A 22,561-nucleotide genomic window follows, 5' to 3' on the forward strand; every position below is an offset into this window, starting at 1 on the left:
AATCAAAATGATGCAGCAGATATCTCTTTTTTGGTGCCTTCATTACCCACAATGCAACCTGACCACAGACAGTTCAGTCACAGACTGACACCATGAAGCCTAGCAGCCAGAGGAGACAACAACAGTCTGAGTGGAACATCAAGCCGATCACAATTGATTTGTCAGATGAATGACGCTTTGAATAGCCACTGAAATTCTGTCAATATGCCACTCTAGTGGGTTAATTACAGCGCTGCTCGACTCAAATCAAGAATTTCAGCGATATTACACACAATTTCAAGTGATAAGTATAATAAATGGCCTCAATTTAAAATATATATACCCAAAATATAGGCATAAATACCTTAAACATGAATATAGATTGCCCAAATTTGACTCAATGAATATAAATATAGATATTAATGATGATGATATAGAAATTTTTGAGTGCTTTATTATCTCAAATGGCTTGAAAAACAGTGCATATAGCAACTGGAAATGGGGAAAAAATCTCCTCCTACTTTTGGACTAAGCCCTGAATGTTTACAACATTTTTAAATTCATAATTGACTGTTTGTGCATGAACATACTGGTGCTTTTACTTAAGTAAAATATTAGAGTACTTATTCCATCACTGCTCATTAGTATTTTGAAAAGTTCAGCTCACCTCTCACAGAGAATTGAATGACTGTGATGCAGTTAATGGCATTTCCCAGCAGAGGGAGTGAAGAGAGTGACTTACAGAACAAACTACTATAGCCAACATCAATTCCAAGTCTTTGTAAATTAAATTGGTTGCAATGTAATATAAAAAATGTGACTATATGTGAAAATGTTAGCTGTATATTTTGCAAGAAGGCTCATATAGATATGCAGCAAACCATACCTCTAACTACTATTTGTGAAAATTAGATCATCCAATCAATTTACAGTAAAACTTTAGGTAGTCCTATATCCCAGCATAGACCGTGCAGTGATTATATAGTAAGTTATCAAAACATCAGCCACAGACATTATCCGGACACCATGGGATCTATGAGACCACAGGCCATACAGGAACATCAGTGGGGAATTACAGAGATTTATCTTCCTTCAGGTGTCTCTTTCATCAAGCTTAATAGCCTATTAGAGAGAATAATGATGTTCAAATTGCATTAACTGAAACGTCTGCATGCACGCAGGGGAAAGCCAGTAGAGAGCAGAGTCCTGAATGGCATGCACTTCAGTCCCGAGGTGGCAAGACCCTGGCATGGCTCCTTGCAGGCAGCAGAGTAAGGATTGGGTTGTATTTTTGGAAGTGTGTGTGTGTGTGTGTGTGTGTGTGTGTGTGTGTGTGTGTGTGTGTGTGTGTGTGTGTGTGTGTGTGTGTGGGAGGGGGGTGGGGGGATTGGTCGCCTTGTTAGGTCTGCTAAAATATTTCCAGCAGCAGCAGTGAGCGTCAGGAGATAGCCGGGTGGCAGGGGGACAGGGGGCTTTTATCTGTGGTCACCTGGAAAAAGCCATGTAAGATCCCTGGCTTGTCAAGTATTCGATTCAATAAGCATCCATCCAAATTTGTAACGCAGCGCAATTTATCCTGGAGGACATTCAAGAAGGAGACGCTGGAGTAAAAGAGGATAAAACAGTTGGAAAAAGTTTCTGTGAAGTGTGAAGTGCGTCCCGGAGCTTCATGGACACGCTCAGAAGTCCCCAAACCGCCTCCAGAAGAAGAAACCCCCACAAGTTCAGCACCAAGGATATCTCCAGCCAGTTTTGATGTCAGGTGAAGGTGAAGTCAGACTGACGGAGGTTTTATCTTTAGCCAGGTAACGGACTGAAACAGCTTTACTTTCTGTTCGGTGCGTCTTTGCGCTGCGGGGAGGCATGAGTGGAGGTCGCTTTGAGTTTGACGACGGCGGAGCTTATTGCGGAGGCTGGGAGGGAGGCAAAGCGCACGGCCATGGCATCTGCACCGGACCCAAAGGCCAGGGCGAGTTCTCCGGCTCCTGGAACTACGGCTTCGAGGTAGTGGGAGTGTACACCTGGCCCAGCGGCAACACCTACGAGGGGTACTGGTCGCAGGGGAAGCGCCACGGTCTGGGAGTAGAAACCAAAGGACACTGGATTTACAAAGGGGAATGGACTCATGGCTTCAAAGGCAGATACGGGATCCGGATCAGTGCTGGCAGCGGAGCAAAGTATGAAGGAACATGGAATAATGGGCTTCAGGATGGATACGGAACAGAAACATACGCGGATGGAGGTGAGATTTGCTCATTTTTGATATGTTGTACTGCAGAAAAGTAGTAGTACTGAAGTAAAAGCAGGACGATAAAATACTCTGTTAGAAGTCATAACTGGGTTAGACCCCTCTGAAGTGCATTGGAGTAGATGTTCAAGTAGCACAGAATGGAAACCATAAGTGAAGTACAAGTACCTGAAAATTGTTCTTTAAATACAGTATTTGAGAAGGTGTAAGTCTACTTTGTTCTGTTCCACCACTGGATCTCTGCATTAAGGTCCTGTGATTACACCAGTGACAGTACTCAGGCCATTTACTCGAGTAAAAATAGCAATACCACTGTGTAAAAATACTCTGTTATGAGTAGAACTCATGCATTCAAAATCTTTCTTAAATAGAAGTAAGTTAGTAAGTAAAAGTCCTGCACGGTACGTATCATATTACTGCATTATTTTGATGCAGTAATGTGTATCAGCAGCAAGTTGATCGAAGTATTTTTTAATATACTCTTGTGGTAGTGTAATCTACCACAGTACATCATGTTTTATAAAATTTTCGTGTTTCTATGTTAAATCTTTATTTGAAAAATAAATATCAGACAAATGTAGTGGAGTGAAAGCAGCAAATGCAAATACTCAATTAAAGAATATTTGTGCAATATTTGAGTAAATGTATTTAATTACAGTGGCTCAGCATTAAATTCCTGTCATTACAGAAGTGGTGGGAGAATTACTCTGATCCTTTACTGAAGAAGACGTAACCAAAGGCCTACTGAAGTGTACAAATACTCAAGTTAAAGTTCTGCATTTAGAATATTACTCTTGTAAAAGTACAGAGGTATTATCAGCTAAACATACAGAGTAAATATACTCTGTATGCAGAATGGCCACTTTCTAGTGTTGTAGTATTATGTATGTTACTAAACTTTAATATTATTAGTGATATATGAACATATATGCAGTATTTAATGTTGTAGCTGGTTCAGATGAATTTAATTTTAACTGTTTTAGGCTGTTGGATAGTTTATTTATTCTGCATCTACGTATATATATTGTATTTTATCCGTTGATCATATTTATTTGTCTAAAACCTAGACCTGAAAAGTAAATAATAACTATACGTGTCAGATAAATGTGTACTTAGCATGCTTGAGTAAGAAGTTACTTTCTACCACTGGATTAAACTGCAGTGTGGCTTTTTTTTTGTGAGAGGACAAAAGCTAAATCATGCAACAGTAAGACCAAAAGCCCTCAAACCAAGTGTGGTCATGTGGTCCATTGCACCAAGTTCATCGCAGGCGACAAATCACTGAGGAAGAAACAGCAGTCTGACGATCCTTATGGTCGCTTATGAAGTCTGTGTGTAACCAGAGGAAAGTGTCACCCTGCTGCTGTCAGTCAAGAGGTGCTTGAAGCCCCACAGGACTCTTTCCATTTTGTTAAACTACACCATCATCAACAGTGCTGGAAGACGTATTCAGAGCCTTTACTTGAGTGAAAGTAGGCACTGGCACGTGAAAATACTCAGTTACAAGAAAAAGCTAAAAATGTTAGCAACATGTACTTAAAGTACTCATTATGTAGAAAAACTGCCCTTCTCTGCGTTATATTACTGTATATTATATTGCAATCTCATATTACTGATGCATTATAAGCAGCACTTCCCGATGTAGCTGGTGTAGGTAAAGTTATTAATAACCATCTATGTACGCACTGTTCTGTATTTAAATCTATATAAATACTAGTAGAAACTGTAGCTGTTAGATATTTGAAGCAGAGTATAAATATTAAAAAGCATAAAATGAAAATACTCAGTTAAAGTTAGATAAAAATTTATTGTGGTGATCCGTGCGTGCACAATAGCAGTGGTTCCCCTCCTGAACAGCTGACTCATCAGCGTTAAGCCCAGTCTGGTGGAAGTGGCAGTGGGGGATGTGATAGCACCAGATGTCAGGATGTAATAATAGCCCACAAGCCCCATGCCCTCCTGGCCTCACGGGCTGAGGCCGTGCTGTCACTATCATCCACACCCATGTCAATTTTAGCATGAGACCAGACCTCAAGATGACCCGTCAGCGGGGGCATTAATGAACGAGACTTTGCACACCGAAGATGTCCATGACATTCTGGCAGAAATAAAAGTGCAGGTAGTTTTATATGGAGAGAGCTATTTTCGCTCCATAGCTTTAGCAAGCCATGTCTAAAGGGCTACAGCCGGCTCTGTGGTTAGCTAAATGCTAATATCAGCGTGCTAATATGCTCACAATGGCAATGCTAACATGCTAATGCTAAGCAGGTATAATGTTTACCTGGATAACCAGCTTAGTTTAGTGTGCTAGCATGCTAATTTGCTAATTCACAATAAAAACAAGGTACAGTTGATGCGAAAGTCATTAGTTTTGCAGGTAAAAACCAAAGTGTTGGACAAATAAACATTCTGACCTGCTGGTGGCGCTAGATGAAAGTCAGTGAAGCACCAAATACAGTCGGATTTGCTATCTGCCTGAAGGTTTGGCCAATCCACCCAGCAGATGTTGAAATTCTTCACAAGATAAGTGAAAACCTCGACCTGCTGACGGCGCAAGAGGAAAAGTCAGAAGGTCAACAAAATCGTAAAGATCCTCCCTGTGTCTTCCCTCTGGACACAGGGAATATCTTATCTAATGTCATGGCCATCCATTCAGTAGCTGTTGAGATATTTCAGTGTGGACCAAAGTGGCGGACCCAGCCTTTGACAGACTGGAGCTAACAGCAGCTAGAGCAGCTCCATGCTAACAGCAGCTAGAGCTCCTCCATGCTAGCACGGCTAAAAAGTAGCCTGTTTTCTCTGTGGTGCGGTTAGAAAAGATTTACTCTGTTTTCTGATGTTTGCAGGTACCTTCCAGGGTCAGTTCACTGGCGGGATGCGGCACGGCTATGGCGTCCGTCAGAGTGTCCCTTATGGCATGGCAGCAGTCGTCCGCTCCCCTCTTCGTACCTCCCTGACCTCCCTGCGCAGCGAGCACAGCAACGGCACCGTATTGCAGCAAGACATCCCCATCATCACCACCACCAACGCCTCAGGTGAGGAGACACCCGTCGCCACCCCTACCCAGCTGGGGCCGTCCCGTGGAGGCTTCGCCCTCACTCTCCAGGTGGACCCAGAGGCTGTGAAACCCAAGAAGAAGGGCCTGTTTCGCAGGGGCTCCCTGCTGGGTAAGCTGAAGAAGTCCGACTCGAGCACCTCACTGTCCAGCCAGAAGAGCAAGATCAGCTTCCTGAGGACAGAATCAGCTCTCAGCTCCAACGCCAGCGACACCAACTCCACCATCAGCATCGGGGACGAGAGCCTGGCCGGGGCCGAGGATTTCCCACCTGTGGAGGCCGACATCGACGCCACCACCACGGAGGTCTACATGGGCGAGTGGAAGAACGACAAGCGCTCAGGATATGGAATAAGCGAAAGGTCCAGCGGGCTGAAGTACGAGGGCGAGTGGCTGAACAACCAGAGACACGGCTACGGCTGCACCACCTTCGCCGAGGGAGGGAAGGAGGAGGGCAAGTACATGAACAACATGCTGGTGAAGGCCATGAAGAAGAGGGTGATCCAGCTGAAGGGAACCAAGATCAAGCACAAGGTGGAGCGGGCGGTGGAGGGTGCTCAGAGGGCCGCAGCCATCGCCAAGCAGAAGGCGGAGATCGCTGCTTCCAGGTAAGAGCAGATGAGCAGAGAGATGATTCCTCTTAGTTCTTTTTCATTTTATTTATCAGGGAAATATTGATAATGACGATCTCTGCGGAGGACTGTTGTCATGGTCGTTTTTATCACTCATGGATTACTTTTATATTCAGGTCACAACACTATGGACTCTCTGAAGGGTTAGCTTGATGGTTCACTCCAGTTATTATTCACTGCCAGTTCAGGGGAACGCTGTGCAGATAGTACAGAAATGTGACACTTTACATGATGCATTTATTCCTCATTCCTCCTTTGAAAAGCCGAGCTGCAGCAGTATACATCCACTGGCTGCGAGCACAGCTGCAGCTGCTGGTTGAAGCCGTGGATGTGGTTGCTGCACTGTTGCTTCGATCCGTGATGCTATAGATGCGGCTGCTGCAGCTGTGCAGTGAGACTCTTTACCGCTCCTGTTAGCTTCTATCAGACATGACAGATGTGAACACGCCGCATGAGTTCAGGAACACAGTAGCTTCACTGCAACGCCCAGCCATTCACTGCACACCCATGCATGTAGTTGGTGTTACACCCAACATAAACTAATGTGTCACAGCCATAATCATACCGAAGTGCAGCCATGGCTGCAGCCACAACCACAGCTACAGTCCGTCTCAATCAGCCTCAGCGGGTTTGAGGTTATCTGGCTCACCCATTTATCTGTGCTGCTGCAATGGTACAGACATGCCACAGCTGAGGGAGCACTGTGATCACAACCAGCCGCCGTCTACTACATAATGCATAATACAGTGTTATAGAACAGCTGTGGGTCAGAGAGGAAACTGAATGCAAGGAAATGAAAAATACAGAAAACTTAAAATTCCCACCTTGACCTTTCAGGGGGCAAACAGTGTGTCTGTTTTGAAAGTTTTGAGCTTTTAAAATCCCAAAAGGTCATTTAGCAGCACTGAACACTGAGTATTTCCAGAATTCTTTTAACCATCTGGATGAAGAAAATATTCAATCCACAACACAACAGATTTTCAACTTGTTTCTCAAGTTGTGCCGCTTTTCTGTCTAATCCAAACACAGACGGCAGCCAGCAATGACACACAGTTCACAGAGTGTTTATTTTTCAGCTAAACTGATGCTTGTGCCACAAATTCAAGTGTGCTCAAAGGGCAGCGGATGAATGTAAATGAGTTGATATGGAGAGTAGCAGCAGTAAAAAGAGACACTTCACTCAGCGCCTTCATGACTCTGGCTGCTGGTCACAGTAATTCCCTTAACAGAAAACACAACCAAAGAGTCATTCTGTTTATTTAATACTGCAATACAGATAAGAAATGAGTGCAGCAGCTGAAGTGGCTGCTCAGTGCCGCGCTGTTCGAGCTGCAGGATTTCATATCACGCTCTGGATAACCTAATGTTCCGGCCTATCATGGGTTTCTTTATCCATGTAGGACGATGTAGGACCCCTTCACTGTTGCTGTGTTATCGCTGTTAACACTGCTCCCTCACAGTGTGCACTGTCTGACATCTCATCAGCTAACTTTTAAAGCTGCACTGTCCCAAGTGTCTGCTGGGACTGTTAGAAACATTCTTCTTAGTGGCTGCAGAGATAGTGGGAAAATGCTTTTTGCAGCAGGTCCGGTGATCGTTGGTGAGCCCGGCTTGTAGCAGAGGGAGGATTCATTTACTTTTCCTGCACATGAAGACTGTAATGCAGCACAAGACAAAGCCTGACAGCAAATGACTGAAGAGTGGAAGGACTCTGAGCTCAAAAGAGCAGCTAACACAAATAAAATAAGACAAACCCCTACACAGAAAAAAAGTGTAACTATTACTTCCTATTATGAATTTAAAAAATGAGACCAAAGTTTATTGAAATTCACTAGATGAATGTGAGTCCCTGCAATCAGACTCAGGCTTAAACTGAGCGCAGATCATGTTTTAACTCATCACTGCAGAGGATTGTGCCACCAGTGACGATACTGACTGCAGGAATTCAACTGAGCAACACAATCCCTAACGTGTGTCTTTGCCTGATGATAAAACACGTTTATTTTTGCATAACATTGAATTGTTTGAGTTTGATGAGAACATCACTCTCATATCTGTCTGTTAGATATGAAGCTAGGCGACGGTTAGCTTAGCTTAGCATAAAGAGTGTCAGGAAACAAGGGGAAACAGCTAGCCTGTCCAAAGGTAATCATATCTGTATGCGAGCACCTGTAAAGCTCACAAACGAGATGAAACGTGTTAATTAGTGAGCTTTAATGGGGTTGGGAGGTGGATATGAGAGTGGTGTTAAATGATGGGCATGTTTCCCAAAATGTCAAACTATTCCTTTAACAACTAACATGCAGGAGTTTTTTAGACTATTTTATGGAATAATGAAGGTGACCTCTATTCCAGTCTCCAAAAAAAATGATGTTTTTCAGTCCCCACAGTTGCAGAAATATGGACATTTCTTACAAAAGTTGCAGAATTGCGCACTGGAGCAAGTAGTTATGAGTTTACAGTTCACCCTGAGTGGCCCCTGAGACATCTTTACAAAGATCTGCTGGGTTCACAGTGTGCTCACAGCACTGCTCCGCCTGGTGCTCCATGAGAATGTGGAAAGCATATGTGGAAGTGTGCACGGTGAATTAATGAGTTCAGGTTTTCTTGTCCTTTGTAAGATATTCAATTTATGTGATTAGCAATTTAAATAAACATGACAGACATAGATTTGCATAGATGTGAAATGTGATCATTAGCATTTTACCCGTGTGGAAAGTTACCGTGCATCAGCAGAAGAGATCCCTGCTGTACATTTAGCAATCCCAAAGAAGTTTCGAAGATATTACCACGACATTTTAAATTGGCTTAGTGTAGCCTAAATTTGGGGTATTAACATTTGAATGTATGATGTGCTGCAAAAATAACCTTAAAGGAACAGTTCACTTTTCTGCTGATCGTTAGATAAGAAGATTGTATAGCATGATGCCACCACCAGCAGTCGATTAGCTTATGTTAGCACAAATTAGGGAGAAACAGCCTGACAGCCAACATGTTAACATGCCATGTCTGGTTAGTTAAATCTGTACAAAACTGACAAGTTTCACCACAATTTGCCATTTTTACACCTCACTTTTGTATGGGTTTAACAAATGCTAAGCTAAGAGGTGTGTGGGCATGTGGATTTTTTAATTGTGGACAGCCAGGCTAGCTGTTTCCCCTTGTTTCCAGTTTTAATGCTAAGCTAAGCTAACCAGCTGCTTATATTCCGCCGGCAGCCATGACAGGGGTATTGATCTTCTCCTTCAAAAAAAGCCAATATATTTCCAAAAAAATGTCAAACTGTTCCTTTAACTTAGCGACAGATTGATTCCACGAGCATTTATCAGTGTGACGTGTTGAAGAGCTGATTGATTAACCGCCTATTTGAAAAAGAATATCTTTCTGATCACAGCGCATCCAGAAATCAATTCATATGAAGACATTCGATCAAGCTGTCGGGAATCGTGTCTTTCTAACACAGCGTGCTGTTCATACGAGCACACGTCTACCTTCGGTTAGTCTGTGACCGTACATGGCACTGGTGTTTTCATCTGCAGCCGGCGGCACCTGAAATAAGCTCAGTGTTTACAGCAGAGAGACTTGCACTGATGGACTGCAGATCCTGGTCCCAGCAGATGGAAATCTAAATATTGTACTTCAAGGATAAGCAGTATACGAGAGTTATGGGCCGGTGTTCGTGGTATCAGTGCTTTGAGCTCACCTACAGCACATCCACCGGTGCCTGGACAGAGCTGACAATGGAAGCAAACACTTTATGTAGGACTGCTTTCACCAACACCTCGGTGGCCTTTACAAACCAAACATGACCTCATCGGAAACATATTCTCACCAGGGTCGAGTAAACCTATTTTATGCTACTTTATACTTGAACTTTACAGCATTTCAGGGGAAGTGCTGTATTTTTTACTCTTTTTTTTACAGCTGGAGTTACTGGTTACTTTGAAATTTTACATACAAACTTTTGGAAAAGTTTATTAAATGCAAAGTATTTTTATGCATTAAACTTGGTGGTCATCCATCTTTCTGGCTCATTGCCCCTCATGAGAAAGTCCCACCTTTTAGATGGTTTCATTTAAATAATTGTTAAATTATTAATTATTTCACAAGAAAACATAGAGATTAAAACCCAAAAAGTAAATGCATGTATCAGAACATTGTTTCTATTTATCTTGTGACTCTTTGGAGGGATCTTAGATTGGGAACCGCTGGACTAAACTACCAAACTGTAGTACAAAGTTGCTCCACCTGGATCAGCTACAATAGTAAAATGCTGCTTTGATGCATCAGTCTTAACAATCGAATGTTATCTACAATAATACATAAGTCACAGGGGACATTTTCTGCAGAACATTTTGCTGATGATTCATCTGTACTTTGAAGCAGGACTTTGAATGCAGGACTTTTACTTGCGATGGAATATTTTCGCATTGTTGTGCTGGTAACAGCTGCTCTTGACCGGCCCTGAGCATTGAATTGAAATCTGTTATTATACAAGCAGTGGAGACATGACACGTCTGTTCCTGGCGCTGGGTTCCTCACTCTGTGATCCTTTGGCAATGAAGTCGACTGTTAAAAATACATGTCCAACCTGTGCACTGCATGCAATGCCAGACCTGCCCTCTTCAAGTTCGGTTAGCTAAGCGTTCGCTGGCATTCAGACACTCTGTGGACATTGTTCTGTTGCGTGGGCTGGCTGAAGGAGGACCTGTGTGGCAGGACAGGGTGTAAATGACGCACACACAGGGGGCCCTGTGGTCACAGAGGAGCCCTGACTAAATATGGGCAGGCACACTCTTGCTGTATCACAATCACAGGGGAATGCAACAGCTGATTATCCCCCCTCCCCCCTGCCTCCAAACCCCATCTTTCCTGCCTCGTCACAGACGCGCTCAGGCTGTTTCCTCGCCGTGGCTCTTTTGTTCTGTCTGCACACTTATTTCAGCATATTGCTTTACTCACTTTCATTCATTTAGCAAATAACATCCTACTCCAAATGGCACAAGCAGCAGCCTGCTTGCTGATTTGGACTGTTTCTATCTCCCACTGTGTTCTTTAGCTCCGCTGCTCGCCGGCAACAGTTACAGATCGCAGATCTCGGTGCGTCTTGCGTCAGCAGTGGTGTCAAATGGTTGGACGGATATAAATATGACACAGCTCATAAGCAAGTGCCTGGGTATAAAGGGTTAGCGTATATATGTACCACACCTAGCTTTAGTTGTGCAGCTTGGATTACATACTGTACTGCTGATACGAGCATTTTGTGCTGGTGAGCGATCAGCCGGGGCGTAACATTTGTAAACACAGTTCAGTTCTGACCTCGGCTCGGGTCTATTTGCAGGCTGGTTTTATGAGTTACTTATTTAACGAGAAATGATGTCGCAGAGGAAAGAATACCTGATGAGTAATAAGAGAAATCTGTGAGATCTCTGAAGCTACTCCTTATGTGACCTCTTAGCAATGTGGCAATAATTAGGCTGCAATTAGCTCTTGATGTTTGTGTATTTTGGCAAAGGGATTTAATTAGACTCTGAAACATTTAGTCGTCTTTTTATAGAAACTAAATCACTCTTTCACACACACACACACACACACAGTTGAATAGGACCCTCCACAAAGATCCAGTGGCACATGCCAGAATAACTCTCGCTATCGGCAGCCTCCAGGGCAACTGCAGCGTGACAAGAAACAAACGGTTACAAAACAGCCGAGCGGAGGGGCCCGCTTGGAGAAAGGCTCCACATTAACCTGTCAGGCGCAGATCGTTCTGTGATCTCATATTTTTGGACGTCGAAGGCAGTTTCTTCTCAGCTGAGTCTCTTCCTGCAGCTGACGTCTCTTCACTCCTCAGAGACGGCCCTAAAAGCATAAAGGGTATTTAGGTCACAGTGTCAAATGTCATGTTTGGTTGCAGAGAAGCTCTGGACGACCAACACAGTTACACCTCAATGTTAACAAGACCAGAAGGCGACTTCTGAAAAATCAGCTTACAGTATCTCAAGAAATCCCCCCTGAGTCCTCTGTCTGCAGCAGTGGAAAATAATGCCTAATGAGTACTTCAAGTATATTTTGATGCTAATATTTTTTGTACTGTTACTTAAGAAAGACCTAAAGATCTGAGCACTTCTTCCACCATTTTCTGGATCAAACGACTGCTTGCATGCAAAGGGATTTGCTCGTAATGATGAGCTCATATGACATGTTTCCTCCTCCTTAATTCCTGGTTCAATGATATACAGTAATGCAGCATCTGCATCTGGATAACTCGACTGGTTATTTCAGGGTTAAACCTGTTTTTCCTTTGCAATGCGATGCAGGGATTAGCTGCTGCTGCACACTCAAGGACACATGAGTCCACTCAGACAACTCTGGGGAAGTCTGAGGTTTCTGCATGTTTATGGTACTGAGAGTTGTGCTGGTGGACCCGTTGGTGAGGCATTGACACCAGCACACACTGTGGGTTGTGAAAGGTGGTGTAGCAGCGACTGGTCACTCTGCTGCAACAGGCCGTCTCTCAGCTGCTTTCTTTCAGTGTTGGGTTTAATTCTGCTGCGGCTGTATGGCTACTGCACTGTCAGAGGTAGAAAGTATGTGCTTTGTTGGGCGGAGTTAGTCTGCACCCTGTTATTATTCTGGTTCTTTCAACCAATAACAATCGTCTTGGGCTCTATGTTCAGGATGCAGCAGCAGCAGCACACATGCAAGACAGGATCAAGGGGGAACTTTTGGGTGGCAAGACATGCAGGTTTGTTTACACTCGTACAGTTATGACCAGGTTAAGGTAACTTTTCATTTTCAGCATAGATCAGGTTCCTGGCTCAGACTCGGGTACTTCAGGCGGCCAATGGGAGGCTTGTACCCTCAGTTAGATTAGGCCTGGTTACTTTTCACATCACAAGTTTGCGTACCAAATTTTAGCTACATTTATAAGAAAAACTGCAAAATGCGTTTGTATATGTTGAGCCAGTCGTTTTGTCACATTGCCCCTCAAGAAAACGTTTTTACTCCACCACATTTATTTGACAGCTGTAGTTTTTTACTTGATCTTTTTATTGTCGTGTTGAGAAGATAAACAACTGAAAAGAGAATATTTGAAACAATACAAGTAAGTTCAAAGATGAATTCTTCTGAGGAAAATATAAGATAGCTAATATAAACTAGCAGAAATGGGCTCCAGCAGTCGCCACTCTGTTTGGCTGGTGATAACTTTGTATTTCTACATAAGTAAAATGATGAATGCATGACTGTTACTTATGATGGAGTACTTTTATAATCCTCTCCTAACAGAGTTGAAGATCTCAGTTCTTATTTCACCACTATGTATTGTACTGCACTGTACTGCCAGTGGTGGAAGAAGCACTCAGAACTTGCACTGAAGTAGAAGTACTGATGCCACAATGAAAAATACTCGGTAGAAGTACTCACTCTGCTAAAAGGTCCCTTTTAGAGTCTTACAAGAATATACACATTATATTACTGGGTTGATATTATTGATGCAATACTGTGTGAGCAGTCTGTTGTAGCAGATACTTTGCATGCTGTTAGGTAGTTTACATCAATGAAACATATGTTTTGGAAATGACTGTAGCTGTCAGGTAAAAGTAAAAGTACAATATTTGCCTCTAAAATGTAGTGAAGTACGAGTATAAAGTGTCAGAAAATGGAAAAGCTCATGTAAAGATTGTGTTTAAGTGCAGAACGTGCTCTCAGCTACTGCTGAATGATCAGATCCACTGTGGGACCAGAACGCTCTGAGGTGGAGGATGGAGTCAGTTTGCAGGATGAAGCTATTTGTCACCATCCTTTCACCTCCACCCACCAACTGGCAACCAACCCAGCAGAAGTGAACGGCTGCCATCTTGTTAACATTAAAACACCCCCATTCTGTGTGTGACGGACATTTCAGCTGCATTTTTCAGCCGTCGGTCTCACGAACACGGAGTTTTATTTGCAACCTGAGGCCTATTTTAACACTTCAAGTTTATTTTCCTCCTTTTTAAGCGTGTAACTACACTGATTTGCTCTGAGTGCTGCCAAAGTACAGGTGACCTCCACCTCCACAGTATTGTGTTTTCCAAAAACTATTAAAACACATCAATGAGCCACACTGTTGCGCTGGGTGCCTTTATTATAATGGACACACACACTGCAGTTTATTTTGACTCAATCCCACCGACACCACCCTGCTGCCAGAAATAGGTCTACTAACTAGATCACTAAAGGTGGATTAATCCACTCCTCAAAATAGTCCCAGATAAAAGCTCTATTTCCTCCTGTTTGACGAACAGGAAATTACTGAGACTTATTTATGCAAATGAAACCGTAAACTTGTGACCTGTTTTCAAAGATTTAGAATAATAAAGGATAAGAGCAGCCTTATCCTTTACACAACTTTTAATGTTTGCACATTCAGAACTACACACAACATGTACTTCATGAGTAGTAGGAACTGTAGTACTGTAAATGGTGTATTTCTAAGTGTGTTTCTTTTGTGTGTGGTGATTATGATTTACTTTTAAATGGTCTTGTAGTACCAGAAAGCTTCTATAACTCCACCTTTAATGAATGATTGCAGCGTAATTCTAAGCGAGATGTGAGAGGAGAGGGTGGAGGGGTTCTTGGAAGTGGGGGTGCTGACTGTGTGTGGACAGGTGGAGCTCATCTGTCTCGAACAGGGAACCTCAGGAGTCTCTAATTGTTCCAGTGGGAAGCACCTTCCCCACTGACTCCTCAAGTGGACCAGGGAGCTATTTTCAGCTCAGTGTAAAGTTACAGCATGTCAAGTATCCACAGAGTAATCACAATCAGTAATTCTCCCAGTTCACAGCGGCAGCCTTGAACTGTCAGCACTCAGATAGCAGGTTTTTAGCAGCGTGGTGCTATTGATGTTAATGTCAAAATGCATGGCCTCCAGTAGATGAAGCCTCTTCTGAAGCTGTGAGTCTTCATGTTCCTTTTCCCCACCTGTAATAAATTGTTGATCCGGTCAGATTTTTTAATTTGTCCAAAAGTTTATTCATGACTAAATGCAGACACACACAGCTGCGCACACTGTGTTCAGTGCTAACGGACAAACATTAAACACGTTGAACTGGTGAACATGGTTAACACGCTCGACATCAGCATGTGAGCATTGTCATTGTCACAATGTTAGCATGATGTTAGCATTTAGCTCAAAGCCTGCTGTGCCTCACGGAGCAGCGAGAGACTCTCAGTCCTGTTAATTTTTGAGAAGACAGAAACATGATGATAAATAATAATAATAGGGACTATTGCTACTGCTTGTTTTGTGAAAGTCACCACATTATTTATGGTGTATTTTATTTGTATTAGCTCTGCTCATGTGTCCAGATTTGCTCTGATTGTCCTGTTCTTCAGTGATTTAAAGGGGAAATATGAGAAACCCAGAGAGAAAGTGATGCATCATCTTAAAGCTTTAATACAAACTGCCCTCTCTGTCTCTCTGTCTGCCGGTCACATTGAAATATGTGTGATGATGGAGCCCTCAGTGACTAGCCAGCAATAACTCATTGTCTTGCTGGGGGCGATAAAAGCATAAATTATTTCTGTCCCTGCCCAACAGCAGAAAAGGACACCTCCTGTCTCGATAGCTAATAATACTAATGAGCCATATGACCAGCGGCCGCCCACCCCCGGCCCTCACTTCTCCATGATTGAATACTATAAACAAACTCTGTGCTGTGGTATTTTTGGTCAGTCATAAACGGTTTTAAGGCGTCATCTCTAAGGGTTAATATTCAAGGTCTGTACTTAATTTGATGTGGAAGGTCACAATCAAGGTCAAAGTGCATTCAAACAAACAGAAACATGTGACATAATGACAAATAATAATTGGTAGAACAGATGATGTAAAAGTAAAAGCCAAAGTTTAGTAATGCATATTATTTATTGAGCAACTTCATGGTCAATGTCAGTTTTCCAGATCCTGAGGAACTGTCTGCCAGTGGCCTTTTTCCCACCGACCATCCAAAATCCAAAGATATTCAACTTTACTGTCACACATATAAAGAAACACAGTAAATCCTCACATTTGAGAAGATGAAAGTAGTCATTTGGGTATTTTTGCTTCATCAAAATTGTTGTCAATTTATTTTCTGGTGATTTTCAGCTTAATGTGACACCGTTATCATGTTTGGAAGAATTGTGCTAATAAAGTTCAAAGAGTCTATAGACTTTTTGTAAACACAGCTCTCATCCATTCATTTATTTATTTTTGGGAAATAATGCTCATTCATTTTCTTTCCAAGAGTTGGAAAAGATTGACATGACTTTCATGTCTGTGCAGAAAATACAGGATAAGAGTATAAGACACAGCCAGCCGCTGGCTAGCCTAGCTTAGCATAAACACTGAAAAACAAAATCCAAAGTTTAAAAACCAAAAGCTGTGGTTGTACGAGGAGTCATGTGCTGGAACTATTTCTTGGTTGATCAGTTTTTGTATGAATTAAACAAACAAAATGTAATGTGTGTGTGTGTGAGAGAGAGAAGTTTAAAGGTGCTAACAGGCAGATTTTCACCTGTTTCCTGTCATTATGCTAAGCTAAGCTAAACAGCTGCTTGCCGTGGCTTCCTATCTAACAGACAGGTAGAGACGAAAGTGGTATCGATCTTCTCATCGAACTCTTGGCAAGAAAGCAATTAAGCATATTTCCCAGAATGCCTCACTCTTCTTTTAAACAGAGGCTGAACAATGTGAAACAATGTACAGAGACAGATATCAGCACAGATGCTTTTTTCAGTGCATGAATGGAGTGCCACAATATTAAAATGGCGTCTTTCAGATTATAGCTGATGCCACAATGACAGCAAGAGGAAATTATGGTGAATTGTGTTGCATGTGTCCCCTGCAGGACGTCCCATTCAAAGGTCAAGTCAGACGCAGCTGATCAGGCCGCTCAGGCCTCCAACAGTGAGTCCAGCATCGCCAGACTGGTGGCCAAAGAGCTCTCCCCTTCCTTCTACCAGCCAGGTCAGTGGGCTAAACGACACGAATGCACCACAGAATGCACACCACAGGTCAGGACTAATAGCACACCCATCAAGACAGCAAATATGAACCGATAACTGCTCACCACTCATCTGGTTTATAATGTGTCCCTGTGCATATCTCCAGCTTGAGCGAGCCGATCCTTGGCTGAGGCTCCACACAAGGGTAGCAGCATTTGAATGTCTAAAAAAGGAACATCTTATTGGGTCGAAGGGCTCGTATCAGTTTCATAGCGAGTCTGGCGACACGCAGTTCGGGGCCTCTTGCATTTTTTTTTCCTCGCTTGCAGCAGAGAGCTTAAAGGAGTCAGACACAAACAGAAAGTCATCAAGCTTTCTGAGCGGCTGCCCGAATTGTCTCTGACTAATACTACAAATGGACGAGGCCTGGCTGAGTCCTGCTATGCATTCTTCCATGAAAGATCTCTCACCAAGGAGACAACAACACACACATACAGTGTCACCGTGAGCACCGTCCGGTTCGTTTGTATGGGGAAAAACAACACTTCAGCCTCACAATTCGTAAGATAAAGCTGGTGATATTATGTATTTTAGCCTATTCTCAACAAATCTCATAAAAAGATAAAAACCAACAATGAACTGATCCTACTAACAAATATTATCTGTGTATCCACAGCCTGATATCACACTCCTCTGTGCCACAGAGCTCCATTTATTCTCACAAACATCATCCTGCTGCTGGGAATACGAAAGTTGTATTAATCCGCAGCTGAAATTATTATTAAAATAATAATTATTATTATTAATTATTATTAAAACTTTTTAAATGAAAGCATGTTTGTGAGATATTTTTAAAGATTTAGATCTTCAGTGGAAGAATTAGCCTCGGGGCTAACAGCCAAAGACCAGCAGGGGAAAGAAATCTGAATTAAAAATAACAGAAAATATGAGGCGGGTCCTTAACGCATTATTGGTTGCCGTTTTTTAATAAGATTTGTTGACCATAATTAAAATATCCCTATCTTTTCCTCTCAAGAAGTTCAGTTTTACTTTGTTGAAAACATGTTCAGTTTTCTCATCATTTCTTATAGTGAAGTGTTTTTCTTTGGCGTTTTTTCCACACTTTTTTCTCCCTGAAACAAGAGCAAACAACTTGTATCTTGTAAATAAAGATTTGTGTTGAAAGTGAGAGTTGCTACCTGACACAGCTTCTTCCTGTGGTCACAGGAAATGAGTGTAGTTCAGATTTAAGGTCTCTCTTCCTGTAGCTACTTTCTGATATTTTAGTCAAAGGAAATTAGTCTGGTTGTAGGATTAAATTTTAAGATTCTAAAATGAGAAAGGAGATGAGGAGCCGATAAGTGTGTTAACAACATATTTTACATTTTTTATGGTAATGACACTAAATAAACAAAAAATGCTAATTTGCCTGAGTCACATTCATCAAATGATTGTAAGGTCACATACTCACCAGAGTGTGCTGAGAGAAACACTAATAAACCGGTTGAATCGGTCTCACGCAGGTCCTGAGTATCTGAAGAAGAGGGTGTTACACGAGGCCATGGAGGGCAGCGAGAACACAGACATTGTCATGCACGAGCCGCTGCTGGCTGAGGAGGAGCCCCTGCCCACGCCGCCCGAAAGCCCGCTCATGAATGAACTGGACAGCCTGATGCCTGGCTCATCCCCAGGCCGCACCCCCTCCCCCAGCCCAGGCATCATCAGCAAGGAAGATCCCAAACTCCTCAGTCCAGGAAGCTGGAATGAAGACAAAGCCAGTAAAGGTGGTGGCAGTAAGGGTAGCAGTAAGCCCAACAGCAAGCCCAATAGCCGCCCCACCACCCCTTCAACCTCCACTTCTGCTCCCGCCACGGCTGCACCTGAGGGCGGTGGGGCTCCCAGTAGTCATGGCCCCTCTCGCACGCCCAGCCGTCAGAGCAACAAGAACGAGCAGGGCTCTGACCTGGAGATCAAGCCCCTGCAGAAGTTTGACTCCGAGGCAAAAGCTCCAGACGTCACTCCTGCCGCTGCTGCCCCTGTAAGGAATAGCCTCATCGCTCCAGATGAAGAAGAAGCACCGCGCCCCACCTCCAAAGTGTCCACCAAAGCTGTCACCCCCGAACCTAAACCCACTGAGGTCAAACCTGAAAGAGCTCCATCAGTCCACGAACGAGCACCGTCCGTCTCTGAGAACAAAGTGGAGTCCAGGGAGGCGAGCAGGCCATCCAGCAAAGCAGAGACAAAGCCACTACCAAAACGCCAACCCAGCCCGGCTCCGTTCCCAAAACCTGCACCCAGTCTTGAACCTAAAACAGTACCAAAGCAAGTGGAAGCCAAAGCCGTTGTTGCCAAACCAGCCACGAAGGTGGATCCCAAAGCAGAAGCCAGACTGAAGGCGATGGTGTCGAGCCCAAGCAATGAGGTGACTGCAGAGTCTTTGGAACTGGAGGTGAGGCAGTAAAAATGCACATTGGCTCACATCTGATTATTTTTAGGCATGTTAGCAGCGTGGCTTAAATATATATATATAACTTGACAGGTTGCCACAACATTTTGTACAGACATTCATGATCCCCTGAGGATGAATCGTACTGGTGGCTTTGGTGATCCCCTCACTTTTCCTCTAGCACCACCAAGAGGTTGACACTGGCAGTAATGACTAAAATGTGTTGACAACTACTGGATTAATTGGCATGACACTTGGTTCAGACATTCATATTCCCCTCAGGATGAACTGTAATAACCTATATTTCCTCCAGTGCCACCATCAGCTCATAATTTACTGACCAAATACCTGCAAAACTAAAAAAAATTACATTCCCACACACACAACTGTAGTGTGTGTTTAGTGCTGATCAGTTAGCATGCGAACAAATTAAACTAAGATGGTAAATATGGGAAGCACTACCCGCTAAACATCAGCATCTTAACATTGTCATGGCGAGCATGTTAGCATGGTGGCATTAGCGTTTAGCTTAAGTCACCTAATCTCATCTAAGGAAAGCACATCAGTAGTTCCATCATGTGCAGGTTAATGGTCCTATTTCTGAGATGTCACGCTGCATTCTGAGGACGCACTCGTTACGATTGAGCCGCAATCAACACAATTTATTAATTCTGATGGAATTAATAATTTGGTGAAGGTGCTAGCTGGAGTTCAGAATAATTTGTTGGGACAACAGGCATCAAGTGATCCATCTTTTCATGAGGTGCACTAAATGTTGTCTGGAGGTTTTACTCACCTTTCATCACTGCAGCACTGTATGCAGCATTCATCATTACAGTGAAGGCATTACAGGATAGAGTCAAATAAAAGCACTTAAACATAACTAATTGTTGACACCTTTCTAGTAATGAGTTTGGTTTAAATCACGGTTGTCATGTTTGTCTGTTAGATATGAAGCTAAATCTCTAACACTCACAGTGGTGATATAAGGAGACAGAGTTGCATGACAGAGCCTGGCTAGCGGTTTCCCCCTGCTCCCAGTCTTTATGCTAAGCTAAACGAAGCGTCTCCAGGCTGAAGGTTCATTTTCAACAGACTTCTTCAGACAATCTTTTCATGTGATTCTCAGCAAAAAAAAAAGCAAGTAGCTCACTGTATGTTTGTGTCTCTTCAAGGGCCCAAACACCATAATGATCTGCATGGTTATCCTGCTCAACATCGGCCTGGCCATCCTCTTCGTACACATCTTGTCATGAGACATTGTCCACCACCTCAGGTAACACACATGATGTCAAAACCTGCTGAAAATTCAGTAAACTTTGCCTTGTGAGTGACGGTAGTCCATTGAAATGCCCTGTTTTGCTGCAGGTCACCAGCAGTGATGCAGAGGGATGGCCTGCCTCCTCCTCGGTTAGGACCAGAGATCGAAGAGACGGCTAAGGAGAAAAAGACAGCTCCTCTCATGGTTTTTGTTGGTGTGACTGTGTGAGGCTCTGTGGAGCTCCTCTGTTCCCAGAGGTTTGTCAAACTGAAGGACGGTACATGAATATGATGATGTTTGTATGTTGAAGTCGGGCCTGGATGGTAGAGCATGTTCTGAAGAAACAGGGTGGTGCTCACAGTGTGTCAGAACATTTTACAAAAGAGGCTTTTAACTCAGTCCTGAACTGGCACACACTGGCTGGCTCTCACAACACCAGAGTCAGGCAGATTAGACTGTAGATAAATACAATTTGTCACAACATATGTTTGTTTGTATCACGTAATCGCCGGCTGAAGGAATGTGAACATACGCAGACTGAATATTCTCTCCACTATACCTTAAACTTGATTGTCGAGAGAAAGACGACTGCAGCAGACGTGTTAGGGATTGTCACTATCATTCTTTTAATTATCTGCAATGTGGTTAAAAAGCTGAAAAATGTGTGTGTGTCAGTTGTATGAAGAAAATACTGCTAAAACACTGCAAAAAGACAAGTCATAGTTTTCATCCTGTTGCTCTTCAGTCTCTCAAAGAAGACTCCACCATTTGTCACATTTCGGCTAATTACATCCTGCAAAATCTGTATTTGAGACTGTGGTGTTCTACACTGTGAAATGTCCTGTTCTCACTGGGATTTACATGCATTTATGTCATTCTGCTGCTTTGGTTTGGGGGCTGATGAACCAAATAGAGAAGGAAAATAGGAAGCTTTTGAGTGTCACTGCTATTGCGTAAGTCCTGTCTGTTCCTGTGCTGTTTAGCACCCAGGTGGTTTTAAATGTGAGTTGTGTATGTTTTGCAATAGGAGAAGCGAGCAGGAAATGAAGGCTGGGATTGATCTTATTTGAAACAATCACTGCATGTTGCAGTGAGGTTGCTCGAGCCGCTGGTTTATATTGGCAGCAGCAGGAGCTGGGTCGGGATGTTTGCCTGTGAGCTAGCGTAGCGTTCATGGTTTCATGTATGTTTCAGTGCAGAAAACTGTCCACACTCTTCCACAGCATTATATTCAGGGCCTGTTGTGTTTTACAGCCAAATATGAGTTCAACTTTTGTACGCATGAGGGCACTTTGTGTGTATGTGTCTGTATTTTTGTACCATTTTGAAGTGCACATCTTTTCAGCATTCAAAATATTCTGTCGTAGGATTTTTGTCAGAGGAAATATGCAACCCTAAATTTATTTATTTCCCAAAGGAGTCAGATTACCTCGTGACTGTGAGATGGAGAAAAATATAGAATGATTCTAAACTCCATGTCTTACATTGACAAGAGCACTCTCCAGAAGTGCTGTTTAGTAGTTCTGCCTTGTTCTTTTACCCATCACTGTTTGGGATTTAAGAGGAGCAAAGAGTGTTTAGCTAAAGTCATTTCGCCTTTGAGTTTGAAAATTAGCGTACAGACTAGTGGTCGTGCATTGTTTTAATGCCAAAACTGAAAATCTACAAGCAATTTACAAAAATCTAGTTTTAATGAATCTCCCATGAGCTCATATTTGGAATACATGTTTGGCAGATACTTTATTCTGAATCTACCGATGCATTAATGAATAACAGGAGAGACAAATCGGCAGATGAACTGGATGCTTGGTTCAATAAACTGTATTCATGTAGGTCAGTGTCATGTAGAAGCCATTTTTTGTCTGTTTTTGTGCATTAATGAAATCAAATAACTGCTGAATTTGAAGAAATGGAGTTGTGTAGCCAAACTTGGTCAAAATTACAACAAAATTAAGTAAAAACTTTTACAACA

General features: G+C 42.8%; 1 protein-coding gene across 1 annotated transcript; it reads left to right on the top strand.

Annotated features, from left to right (window-relative positions):
- Positions 1–1,445: 1,445 nt before the first annotated feature.
- On the top strand, positions 1,446–22,561 carry jph2 (junctophilin 2). The gene is made up of 6 exons (XM_041945291.1): positions 1,446–2,221; positions 5,074–5,890; positions 16,786–16,904; positions 18,406–19,331; positions 20,504–20,604; positions 20,697–22,561. The coding sequence occupies exons 1-5, from the start codon at positions 1,843–1,845 to the stop codon at positions 20,582–20,584; spliced, it is 2,322 nt and encodes a 773-aa protein (XP_041801225.1). The 5' UTR covers positions 1,446–1,842; the 3' UTR covers positions 20,585–20,604; positions 20,697–22,561.

This window comes from Chelmon rostratus, chromosome 10, assembly GCF_017976325.1.
Source record: "Chelmon rostratus isolate fCheRos1 chromosome 10, fCheRos1.pri, whole genome shotgun sequence".
Taxonomy (NCBI): Eukaryota; Metazoa; Chordata; class Actinopteri; order Chaetodontiformes; family Chaetodontidae; genus Chelmon; species Chelmon rostratus.

Excerpts from the sequence above, each read along its gene's own strand:
- jph2 (XM_041945291.1), top strand. The coding sequence starts at position 1,843 with ATGAGTGGAGGTCGCTTTGAGTTTGACGACGGCGGAGCTTATTGCGGA. Across the intron at positions 2,222-5,073 it reads AGAAACATACGCGGATGGAG|GTACCTTCCAGGGTCAGTTC; the intron begins GTGAGATTTGCT and ends TGATGTTTGCAG. Across the intron at positions 16,905-18,405 it reads CCCTTCCTTCTACCAGCCAG|GTCCTGAGTATCTGAAGAAG; the intron begins GTCAGTGGGCTA and ends GGTCTCACGCAG.